Source organism: Cuculus canorus, chromosome 2 (assembly GCF_017976375.1).
Source record: "Cuculus canorus isolate bCucCan1 chromosome 2, bCucCan1.pri, whole genome shotgun sequence".
NCBI lineage: Eukaryota > Metazoa > Chordata > Aves > Cuculiformes > Cuculidae > Cuculus > Cuculus canorus.
The window spans coordinates 162,019,740-162,031,901 of record NC_071402.1 but is presented as its reverse complement, the minus strand read 5'-3'; the positions used below and the strand labels follow the sequence as shown (position 1 = coordinate 162,031,901).

Below are 12,162 nucleotides of genomic sequence, written 5' to 3'. Positions count from 1 at the left end.
TGAGCCTTGTTTTCCTCTAGAAGTGAGACTCGGATGACCTTTAGTGCAGGTGAGGCATGAGCGATATGTGCTCTGAGTGGGAGCTGTGGAGTTCTTTGGCCGATTGTACCCTGGTGCTTCGCTGATGCCAGGATGGCCAAGGTGCCAGGCACGCAATGGATGGAGGTGCCCAGGATCAGGGGATATTAATCCCTTGCCATCCAATCTGGGCTGCGGGTGCTGGGGCTGTTTCAGCCTGGGGTGCTGAGGCAGGGGGTGTTTGGGTGGGGCTGGCAGGGCTGGGGATGTTTGGGTTGGGGGTGCTGGGGCTGGAGATCCTGGGGTTCCTGGGACTAGGGATGTTGTGGCTGGGGGTGTTTCAGCCTGGGGTGCTGAGGCAGGGAGTGTTTGGGCTGGGGCTGCCAGGGCTGGGGATGTTTGGGTTGGGGGTGCTGGGGCTGTGGCTGCTGGGGCTGGAGATCCTGGGAGTGCTGGGACTAGGGATGTTGGGGCTGGGGGTGTTTGGGCCAGGGCCACCAGGACTGCAGGTGCTGGGACTGTGGGTGCTGGAGCTGCTGCTGCCATCCAGGCAGTGTGGCAGTGGGTGCTTCTCTCTGTGCCCCGGACAGGGTAGGCCACCGTCAAGCCTGAGATCATCTGCAATCTGGAGGCGAGGAGAGACACCCTGTGTGCCAACTGCCCCGGGGTGCGGAGGAGGCACTGCAGCCCTGTGCCGGGGAGGCTCCAAAGGTTTGTGGCAGCGGTGGCTTCTTCCACCAGCACAAGTTGCTGGAGTTCATCCCTCAGCCAGGTCAGTGGGAGCCTGGGGGCACCCTCAGCTCCACCCCTTGCAGGCCCCCCAGCTGCTGAAAAAGATGCCCCTAAGGTGTCCCAAGTGCAAGAAGAGCTTCAGGAGCCAGAGTTTGCTGGCCATCCACGTGCAGAGCCATGTGGGCGAGTGCCCCTTCACCTGCACCGACTGTGATAAGAGCTTCAGCCACAGGGTCTCCCTGACCAAACATCAGTGCATCCACAGGGGCGAGAAGCCCTTCACCTGCCAGACACGCGGGAAGAGCTTCAGCCAGAAATGCTACCTCATCTTGTACCAGCACACCAGAAGGAAAAGACAATGAAAGTGAGGAGCTGCAGCTGCAGGAACTGAGGGAGCCTGTGAAACAGCCCTGAGCTGAAGACATGAAAGAGAAAGAGGATGAACTAACCCGGAGCATGCAAGCAACAACAACCCTTGAGTGGAGTGAGTGGTGGCCGTGTCTTCTCCACCACCGGCGATGGAGAGATGGCCTTGGAGTCTCAGGGAGCCTGGGGCATGGCGGGGGGAGCAGGTGGGCAGACAGCACTGGGGAGAGGGGCTGGGGTGCTGGGAAACTGGGGCCCTTCCGATTGAGATGCTGGGCAGTGCAGTTCCCCCAGCGTCCTGCCTGGAGAGGAGCTGCTGCTGCAGTTGCTGCCTGGCTGGGGAGCTGGGGCCCCTGCAGGATACGGGAATGCTGAGATCCGTGTCTGGGTGGGAGACTGGGATGCTGGGCTGCTGGCCTCCTCTCTGGCAGGAGTGCTGGGTCCCTGCCAGGCTCAGGTGTGCCCTGGCCTTGTCCCAGCTGGGTGCCTTGCAGGACCTGTTGGTGCCTCCAGCAGGAGGCAGCAAGGACAGAAAAACTCCTTAACTTGCAAAGCAGATGGTGAATTGTGGTCTACCACACAACCTGACCAGTGTCCTCTGTGGGGATAGGGCAGTGTCCCAGCCAGATGCTGCCCGCAGTAGAATCTGATCATACCCTCCCCCACCTCGTATCTTTGCACTGAAACCCCCATCCAGCTGAAGGAAACTCGAGGCACCAGTGACTTTGTGCTCCTGTGCTGACACAAGTATTGTTCAAAGCTGATGGGAAGGGCAGGCAGTTCAAGCAAGCTCCGCTGGGCCCGGCATGGGCTGCACCTTGCATCCAGACAATCCCATACCCACAGCCCTCGAGCTCCGCCACAGCACTGCTTCATCCATCTGCCCACCAGAGCTCCCGGGCACATCCCAGCCTCTCGCCCTGTCCCAGCTAGAACAGGCCAGGAAGGGGATTTAGAGGGATGAGCGAGGGGATGTGGGGCCCGAGCTGCTGCCGCTGGAGAGCAGTGGCGCACGCTGTGCTGCCGTGGAGCTCACTGCTTGTCATCAGCACCAAGAAGCTTTTGATTTAGTCTCAAATAGGAAAAAGAAAGCAGCATCTGTCCACGTGGGACCCTCAGCATCAGCTTCAGAGGCCACCGGGCTGCCAAGGCAGTCACCCTGTGGGCCCTGGTGCAGCCGCTGGTGTTTCTTCAGATCAGACTTCTGGCTGTAGGCCTCGCTGCAATCATCACACTTGTAGGGTTTCTCACCGGTGTGGATGCGCTGGTGCTTGATCAGGGCACCCTTCTGGCTGAAGCTCTTGCTGCAGCTGACACAGGAAAAGGGCTTCTCACCACTGTGGATTCACTTACACCTGAGAAGGGAGATGGTGTTGCTAAAGCTCTTCCCACAGTCAATAAAGGCAAAGGGGCACTCACCTGTGTGGATGCGCTGGTGGTTGATCAGGGAGTCCTTCTGGAGGAAGCTCTTGCTACACCTGGAGCAGGTGAAGGGCCACTCACCCGTGTGGCTCTGTTCATGGATGGCCAGTGCAGTCTGGTTCCTAAAGCTCTTCTTGCACTCAGGGAACATGGAGGGGGTCTTCTCCAGCAACCAGGGGGCTGGGCCAGAGTGGAGGTGAGGGCTGAAGTGGTGGTTGCAGTGGCTGCAGGCAAAGGGACGCTCACCAGTGTGTACACACCGGTGATTCGTCAGGACACACTTCCAGATGAAGTTCTTGTCACAGTTGGAGCAGCGAAGGGGGCTCAGTGGAGTGGATGCGCTGGTGCTTGATCAGAGCCCCCTTCTCTCTGAAGCTCTTGCTGCAGTCGGAGCAGGTAAAGGGTCGCTCACCCGTGTGGATGCGCTGGTGAGTGATCAAATGCTCCTTCCGGCTGAAGCGGTGGTCACAATTGGGACACGTAAAGGGACGCTCGCCCGTGTGGATGCGCTGGTGGCTGACAAGGTCACTCTTGCGGCTGAAGCTCTTGCCACAGTCGGAGCAGGTGAAGGGTCGCTCGCCAGTGTGGATGCGCTGGTGGATGACAAGATCACTCTTGCGTCTGAAGCTCTTGCCGCAGTCGGAGCAGGTGAAGGGTCGCTCGCCCGTGTGGATGCGCTGGTGAGTGACCAGATGCTCCTTCCGGCTGAAGCGGTGGTCACAATTGGGACAAGTGAAGGGGCGCTCGCCAGTGTGGATGCGCTGGTGGATAACCAATTGTTGCTTTTGGCTGAAGCAGTGGTTGCAGTGGCTGCAGGCAAAGGGACGCTCGCCGGTGTGGATGCGCTGGTGAGTGAGCAGGTGTTGCTTTCGGCTGAATTGATAACCACAGACAACACAGGCAAAGGGGCGTTCGCCGGTGTGGATGCGCTGGTGCTTCACCAGGTGTTGTTTCTGGATGAAGTTCTTGCCGCATTCAGGGCAGGTGAAGGGGCGCTCGCCCGTGTGGCTCCGCTCGTGGATGGCCAATGCAGTCCGGGTCCTGAAGCTCTTGTTGCACTCAGGACACGTGGGGAGCGGCTTCTGCAAAGGCTGGGGGGGTATCATGGGGGAGAGCTGAGGTTGTCCTGAGTGGTTCGCCGAGGTCCCTCTGAGCTGGCTTTGGGATGAGTCTCCCCAGCTTCTGCTGATGGAACAACCCACCGCTGCCACGGACCCCCGGGACCCGCCCGGCACTGGGCTGCGGTGCCTCCGCTGCTCCCCGGGGGGGTCTGGAACGCACGGCGTCTCTCCTCGCTCCAGCCTGCAGATGAGCTCGGGCTTGACGGTGTCCCAGCCTGTCCGGGGTACAGAGAGAAGCACCTTCACCCGCACTGCCGGGATGGCAGCGCCGGACCCAGCACCTCCAGATCCAGCACCCACGGCCCCGGCACCCACAGGACCGGCACCCCCTATCCCGGCACACCCAACCACGCAGCCCCAGAACCAGCACCCCCAGCTCCGCGACCTCCAGCCCCAGCACCCACAACCCCAGCACGGTCCCCCCTCTCCCCCCTGTCCCGGCACCCCTATCCCCGGCATCTCCCCCCATCCCCGGCATCTCACCCAGCGAGGCGAGCATTCCGTAGGTGTCCAGCATCACCTCCCGGTAGAGCCGCCGCTGCCAGCCCGCCAGCTCTGCCCACTCCTGGCGGGAGAAGTAGACGGCCACCTCCTCGAACGGCCCCGCCATCCGCAGCCCGAAGCACGGCCGGAGCCCCCGCCTCGCCCCCCGACACCCCCTCTGCCCGCAGCTCCGCCGCCGACAAGGACGGAGACGACGAAAGGGTTCTGGGGCGGAATTGGTGTCTCTCGAGCAGCCCAGGCTCCAGGCGGGCACAGCCCAGAGCGGCTCTCGCTGCAGCAGCGCCTGGGGGGAAATTGCGAGGCCCCGAGCGGCCCCGCTCCGGTCGAGCCTCAGAGCGCAATCAGCATCTGCTTTGGAAGGGAAGTGGTTTTTTCCGGCCTGGCCGCCCCCCACCCCCACGCAACCCCCCAGGCTCCGAGCCCAGTGCTGGCGCCAGCGAGTCGGAAGGAGCGCGGGGTCCCAGAGCATCCCAGTGCCGGAGGGCTCTGCATCCCAGTGCCCCGGGCCCGGGGAAGAGCAGCCCCGCAGGCAGGCTGGCCCTGCAGCCCCCGGCCCCTCTGCGGGCAGCCCGGCTGCGAGAAGGGCACTGCCAGGCCTGGCGGGGGAGCGGCGACCCCGGGGCTGCCGGGTCCGGCCTGGCGGCGTCAGGGTTGGGGCAGAGGGGGCCGGGCAAGGCGCGGCGGGGCGAGCTGAGCCGGGCGTGCTTCGGGCTGCGGATGGCGGGGCCGTTCGAGGAGGTGGCCGTCTACTTCTCCCGCCAGGAGTGGGCAGAGCTGGCGGGCTGGCAGCGGCGGCTCTACCGGGAGGTGATGCTGGACACCTACGGAATGCTCGCCTCGCTGGGTGAGATGCCGGGGATGGGGGTGCGGGGATGGGGGTGCGGGGGATGGGGGTGCGGGGGATGGGGGTGCCGGGGATGGGGGTGCCGGGATGGGGGTGCCGGGGATGGAGGTGCCGGGGATGGGGGTGCGGGGATGGGGGCGCCGGGGATGGGGGCGCGGGGGATTGGGGCGCCGGGGATTGGGGCGCCGGGGGTGGGGGCGGCGGGGATGGCGGTGCCGGGGATGGGGGTGCCGGGACTGGAGATGCTGGGCCGGCGGTGCCATCCCGGCAGTGTGGGTGAAGGTGCTTCTCTCTGTACCCCGGACAGGTTGGGACACCGTTAAGCCCGAGCTCATCTGCAGGTTGGAGCGAGGAGAGACGCCGTGCGTTCCAGACCCCCCCGGGGAGCAGCGGAGGCACCGCAGCCCTGTGCCGGGCGGGTCCCGGGGGTCCCCCGGGGACATGGGGGGTTCCTCCAGTAGGGGTTTGGGGGAATCATCCCGAGGCGAACCAACCAGGAGCTCAGAAGGGCACCCTCCCCCTCCTCTTGGCCTGGCCCCCCAGGCGCGGGAGAAGACCCCCCTCACATGCCCTGAGTGCAACAAGAGCTTCAGGAGGCGGAGTGCACTGACCGCCCACAAGAAGATCCACACGGGTGAGCGCCCCTTCACCTGCACCGACTGCAGTAGGAGCTTCAGCCGGAAGAGCAGCCTGACCAGACACGAACGCATCCACACGGGTGAGCGCCCCTTCGTCTGCATGGAGTGTGGCAAGGGCTTCAGACAGAAGCAAATCCTGATCCACCACCAGCGCATACACACGGGCGAGTGCCCCTTTGCCTGCACCAACTGCAGCAAGAGCTTCAGAGAGAAGAGCAGCCTGATGAGCCACCAGCGCATGCACTCTGGTGAGCGCCCCTTTTCCTGTACCAGCTGCGGCAAGAGGTTCAGATATGGGAGCAGCCTGACCGCCCACCAGCACATCCACACGGGTGAGCGCCCATTTCACTGTGCTGACTGTGGCAAAAGCTACAGCCTGAAGCATCACCTGATCAGCCACCAGCGCATCCACACCGGTGAGTGCCCCTTTGCCTGCACCAACTGCAGCAAGAGCTTCAGAGCGAAGAGCAACCTGATCAAGCATCAGCGCATCCACACAGGCGAGCGCCCCTTCACCTGCACCGAGTGCAGCAAGAGCTTCAGCCAGAAGAGTGTGCTCATAGCCCACCAACGCATCCACAGTGGTGAGAAGCCGTACAACTGTGAGGTGTGCAACAAGACTTTCAGGAAGAAGTGTGTCCTGAAGAAACACCAGCGGGTGCATTGATCCCTGCGGGTGGTGCCAGAGGGTGACAGGTGGGAAGGTGCATGTCCTTCCCTGTAGGGGAGCAGATCGAGGCCAACTCCTTCCCGGGAGGCGGCTGCAAGAAGCGGTTTCGGGCCAAGGGGACCATGCTGGCTCACCAGCGCATCCACAGCACCCTCTGTCTGCTGACACCTCCACTCCTGTGTCCCCCGAAACTGCTGCGGAGGGTCCTGCAGGGTACTCGGGGCTCTGCTGCAGGGGTGGCTGTGGGGGACACCCTGTGGGAATAAAACTATAGAATTGTTATAATAAACCTGACTTGTTCACCTGTAGACAAGGCTCAGGAATCTTACTGACCATTAAGGGGGACATAAAGGGAACTTAATTAACTTCCTTTGAATTCTCAAGAACTGAGAACTCTATCCTCTCGTGAGCATCCTCCAGCCGGCACAGCTCCCTCAGGGCCTTCCCTCTTCACAAACCACAGGTCCAGCGGGCACCTTGCCCCATCGGGTCACTCGCCAGCTGTGTCAGCAAGTTCTCTTCCACCCACTCCAGGAACCTCCTAGACTGGTTCCTCTCTGCTGCTTTGTGTTTCCAGCAGACATCCCGTGGACTGAAGTCCCCCATGAGGATGAGGGCTGGTGATGGCGAGGCTCCTCCCAGCTGCTTCTAGAATAACTCCTCTGCCCCTTCATCCCGGCCGGGTGGTCTGGAACAGACTCCCACCACAACATCTGCCTCACTGGCCTTCCCCTGAGTGTTCGCCACAAACCTCCAACCCAGCGTCACATCACGGAGCTCCAGAGAAGCCAAACACTCCCTAACACACGGGGACGAGGGGACAGGGGAGACCCTGGGGTGTGGGGACAGGGGCGCTGTCGCGGTGCAGCCCCAGTGGGTAATGAAGCACCACCCGCCGCCCGCCCACTGCCCCCACCCCCTTCCCGTGGGATACAAAGACGGAGGGGGAGGGTCCGACCTGGTTTGACTGCATTCCATCTGACCTACAAGATAAGCGAGTTTTTCAGGTCCTGCAACCCCACACCCTCACATCCACCCCCCCGCTCCCCCCCTCCCCCCGTGCTGCTCGGAGCCACCGAGTGGGAGCAACTGGAGAGCCCGGGGTCACTGCCGGGGAGGGGACAGGCACGGGGAGAGGGTCGTGCAGCGCCCCAGCGCCCCCCCCTCCCTGGGTGTCGGGGGCGCTCTGAAATGTGCATGCTTTGTAAATTCTTTTCCCCGTTTTAACCCTTTCCTTCCTCGGGAATTCAATTCGGATGGACAGCTTTACCCCATGGTTGCTCTATGCTACTGATTCTCTAAGGGCACCTGCCCTGCCTGATCCCACCTGGAGATGCTCTCATGGGCTGAGAGCAGATCAGCCCCTTTGAGCTAAGTCAGAACACACTCCAGCTGTTCCCAGTCTGTGTCCCACAAGGGCTTTTAACCACACTCAATTATTATTGCAACCAAGAGGACACAGGCAGAAGAAAATGCATTTTGCAACCAGCCAAGTCTTGGGGCAAACCCCAAAGTCCCTGGGACTGCAAAAGGGACGGGTTTGGCTTGAACAGCTTCATCTTGTGGGACAGAGGGTTTGGTGGGGGTCTAAGGCTCAAATGAGCTGAGGGACCCCTGGGGTGGGACGGAGGCCTCACAGCCTGGGCTTGTTTGAGTTCAGAGCAGAAACAGCCCTGAAAGCCCCGGCTGAGCTCCCCAAGCTCAGGGTGTGATGAACCCCGAGTCCCCGCTTCGGAGGACACGAGCGGCCGTGCCAAGGGCCACTCAACACTCACTGAGGGACTCAGTCCCACCTCGCCAAGAAGCACCCTGGAGTTTGCAAGAGGCGAAATTGGCCCCCGGACCCCCTTTTGTTGGGGAGGAGGAATTAAAGAACCCCCTGACCCGACGGTCGGGGCGATGGGCTGCGCTTCTCTTCCCCCGGAGGAAGGGAGACCTTTTTGCTCAGTCGCCTCTGCCTTTGTTGGACCTTCTGGGGGAAAAATAACCCCAACTGCAGCTTCAGCTGCTGCAGCTTTGATACATTTTTGCTACAGCTTTGATACATTTGTGTTACAACTTTGTTACAGTCTTTATTACAACTTTGTTACTTTTTTGTTACAAGTTTGTTCCATCTTTGTTAAACCTCTCTCAGCCCTTCCCCTGTGAATTTATCAACCGCGATCCCAGCCTTGGTCGCTCTGAGGGGACTCTCCCGGGTCAAACCGACTCGGACTGGTTGCCAACTCAGCCGCAGAATCCCTAAGGCATGAACCGGTGACCAAGTCCGGGACGCGGGACGGATCCAGCGGCTCTCAGGCTCCCCTGGAGAAGCTCAGAAAGCCAGGGGTGTCCGTGCTGATCCTCGTCACTCAAAGGCAGGGCATCCCTCGGCTGCTGTCACAGCTTTATCTCTTTAGGCAATAGGGTCCCCATCTCAGGAGGATCCACACCGTGCCGGTGACGATGCTTCTCTGGCAGCAGCCCGAGCCGTAGCAGTGTTGGACGGAGCCATGGTCGCCACTCGCTCCCAGCTCATGTGCAGCTGCTCTGGAGGAGCCAGAGGTCGGGGCTCCAAGTGTCCCCCTGCAGCCACCCCTGCAGCAGAGTCCCCGGTGCCCTGCAGGACCCTCAGTGGCAGGTTTGGGGGTGACAGGTTGTGGAGGCGGCTGCAGGCGAGGGGTGCTGGGGGTTCACTGGTGGGCCAGCATGCTCTCCTCATCCCAAAATCATTTCTTGCAGCTGCCTCACTGGAAGGCCTCTGTCCTCCCCCCCAAGCTCACTGCCTGTCATCAGCACCAAGAAGCTTTTGATTTAGTCTCAAATAGGAAAAAGAAAGCAACATCTGTCCACGTGGGACTCTCAGCATCAGCTTCAGGGGCCACCGGGCTGCCAAGGCAGTCACCCTGTGGGCCCTGGTGCAGCCGCTGGTGTTTCTTCAGATCAGACTTCTGGCTGTAGGCCTCGCTGCAATCATCACACTTGTAGGGTTTCTCGCCGGTGTGGATGCGCTGGTGCTTGATCAGGGCACCCTTCTGGCTGAAGCTCTTGCCTCAGTCGGCGCAGGCAATGGGGCGCTCACCTGTGTGGATACACTGGTCAGGGATGAGGTTGCACTTCTGGCTGAAGCTCTTGTCACTGTCAGTGCAGGAGAAGGGCCGCTCCCTGGTGTGGATGTGTTGGTTGGTGAGCAGGTGTTGCTTTTGGCTGAATTGGTAACCGCAGTCAGCACAGGCAAAGGGGCTCTCACCACTGTGGATGCGCTGGTGCTTGATCAGGGCACCCTTCCGGCTGAAGCTCTTATCACAGTCAATGCAGGAAAAGGGGTGCTCCCCAGTGTGGATGCACTGGTGTCCAAACAGCTCTTGCTTCCAGCTGAAGTGGTGGTCACAGTGGCCACAAGCAAAAGGGTGCTCACCAGGGTGTATGCGCTGGTGCTTGATCAGGGCACCCTTCTGGCTGAAGCTCTTGCCGCAGGCAGCACAGGTGGAGGGCTGCTGACCTGTGTGGATGCGCTGGTAATTGATCAGGGAATGCCAGCCGCCCTCGGCACTGCCAGCACAGCCCGGTGCACTCGCTGGTGTTTCTGTTCCAGACTTCTGGCTGCAGGTCTGGCCACGCTTGTAGGGCTTCTCGCCGGTGTGGATGCGCTGGTGTCTGGTCAGGGCACTCTTAAGGCTGAAGCTCTTGCCGCCATCAGTGCAGGCAAAGGGGTGCTCTGCGGTGAGGATGCACAGGTGGGTGATGAGGTGGCCCTTCTGGCTGAAGCTCTTGCTGCAGTGGACACAGGAAAAGGGCTTCTCACCACTGTGGATTCACTTACACTTGAGAAGGGAGATGGTGTTGCTAAAGCTCTTCCCACAGTCAATAAAGGCAAAGGGGCATTCACCTGTGTGGATGCGCTGGTGGTTGATCAGGGAGTCCTTCTGGAGGAAGCTCTTGCTACACCTGGAGCAGGTGAAGGGCCACTCACCCGTGTGGCTCTGTTCATGGATGGCCAGTGCAGTCTGGTTCCTAAAGCTCTTCTTGCACTCAGGGAACATGGAGGGGGTCTTCTCCAGCAACCAGGGGGCTGGGCCAGAGTGGAGGTGAGGGCTGAAGTGGTGGTAAATGTGGACGCAGGCAAAGAAGCGCTCAGCAGTGTGTACACACCGGTGATTCGTCAGGGCGCACTTCCAGATGAAGTTCTTGTCACAGTTGGAGCAGCGAAGGGGACTCAGTGGAGTGGATGCGCTGGTGCTTGATCAGGGCCCCCTTCTCTCTGAAGCTCCTCCCACAGTCAGTGCAGATGAAGGGTCGTTCACCCGTGTGGATGCGCTGGTGGGTGACCAGGTGTTGCTTTTGGCTGAAGCAGTGGTTGCAGTGGTTGCAGGCAAAGGGACGCTCACCAGTGTGGATGCGTTGGTGGATGACAAGGTCACCCTTGCGTCTGAAGCTCTTGCCGCAGTCGGAGCAGGTGAAGGGTCGCTCACCTGTGTGGATGCGCTGGTGACTGACCAGATGCTGCTTCCGGCTGAAGCGCTGGTCACAGTTGGGACAAGTGAAGGGGCGTTCGCCCGTGTGGATGCGCTGGTGTTTGATAAGGGACCCCTTCTGGCTGAAGCTCTTGTTGCAGTCAGCACAGATGAAGGGGTGTTCCTTGGTGTGGATGCGCTGGTGAGTGAGCAGGTGTTGCTTTTGGCTGAATTTGTAACCACAGTCAACACAGGCAAAGGGGCGCTCGCCGGTGTGGATGAGCTGGTGTTTGACCAGGTGTTGTTTCTGGATGAAGTTCTTGCCGCATTCAGTGCAGGTGAAGGGGCGCTCGCCCGTGTGGCTCCGCTCGTGGATGGCCAATGCAGTCCGGGTGCTGAAGCTCTTGTTGCACTCAGGACACGTGGGGAGCGGCTTCTGCAAAGGCTGGGGGGGTATCATGGGGGAGACCTGAGGTTGTCCTGAGTGGTTCGCCGAGGTCCCTCTGAGCTGGCTTTGGGACGAGTCCCCCCAGCTTCTGCTGATGGAACAACCCACCGCTGCCACGGACCCCCGGGACCCGCCCGGCACAGGGCTGCGGTGCCTCCGCTGCTCCCCGGGGGGGTCTGGAACGCACGGCGTCTCTCCTCGCTCCAGCTTGCAGATGAGCTCGGGCTTGACGGTGTCCCAGCCTGTCCGGGGTACAGAGAGAAGCACCTTCACCCGCACTGCCGGGATGGCAGCGCCGGCCCAGCACCTCCAGCTCCAGCACCCACGGCCCCAGCAGCCCCAGGACCGGCACCCCCTATCCCGGCACCCCCTATCCTGTCACCCCCAACCCTGGCACCCCCAGCACCGGCAGCCCCAGCACCGGCAGCCCCAGCTCCGTGACCTCCAGGCCCAGCACCCACAGCCCCAGCACGGCCGCCCCCCCGTCCTGGCACCCCCATCCCCGAAACTCCCATCTCTGGCAACCCCATCCCCGGCACCCCAAGCCACGTCTTCCCCAGCACCGGTAACCCCATCCGCAGCACCCCCATCCCCAGCACCCCCATCCCCGGCACCCCCATCCCCACACCCCCATCCCCTCACCCCCATCCCCGGCACCCCCATCCCCCGCACCCCCATCCCCGGCACCCCCATCCCCGGCACCCCCATCCCCTGCATCCCCATCCCCGGCACCCCCATCCCCGGCACCCCCATCCCCGGCACCCCCATCCCCGGCACCCCCATCCCCTGCATCCCCATCCCCGGCACCCCCATCCCCGGCATCTCACCCAGCGAGGCGAGCATTCCGTAGGTGTCCAGCATCACCTCCCGGTAGAGCCGCCGCTGCCAGCCCGCCAGCTCTGCCCACTCCTGGCGGGAGAAGTAGACGGCCACCTCCTCGAACGGCCCCGCCATCCGCAGCCCGAA

The 12,162-nt window shown here is 61.9% G+C and overlaps 2 protein-coding genes across 2 annotated transcripts; one reads left to right on the top strand and one right to left on the bottom strand.

Moving 5' to 3' along the window:
- The first annotated feature begins 155 nt into the window (after window positions 1-155).
- Window positions 156-1,112, top strand: LOC128851203 (zinc finger protein 79-like). The gene has a single exon (XM_054058467.1). The coding sequence runs from the start codon at window positions 156-158 to the stop codon at window positions 1,110-1,112; it is 957 nt and encodes a 318-aa protein (XP_053914442.1).
- A 1,049-nt stretch (window positions 1,113-2,161) lies between these two features.
- On the bottom strand, window positions 2,162-12,154 carry LOC128851168 (uncharacterized). The gene is given in 9 exon segments (XM_054057916.1): window positions 2,162-2,861; window positions 2,863-3,874; window positions 4,143-5,003; window positions 5,619-5,846; window positions 5,955-6,161; window positions 7,147-7,298; window positions 9,094-10,101; window positions 10,490-11,438; window positions 12,024-12,154. Coding segments are annotated over 9 exon segments (5,244 nt in total). The 5' UTR covers window positions 12,151-12,154.
- Between the last annotated feature and the right edge of the window lie 8 nt (window positions 12,155-12,162).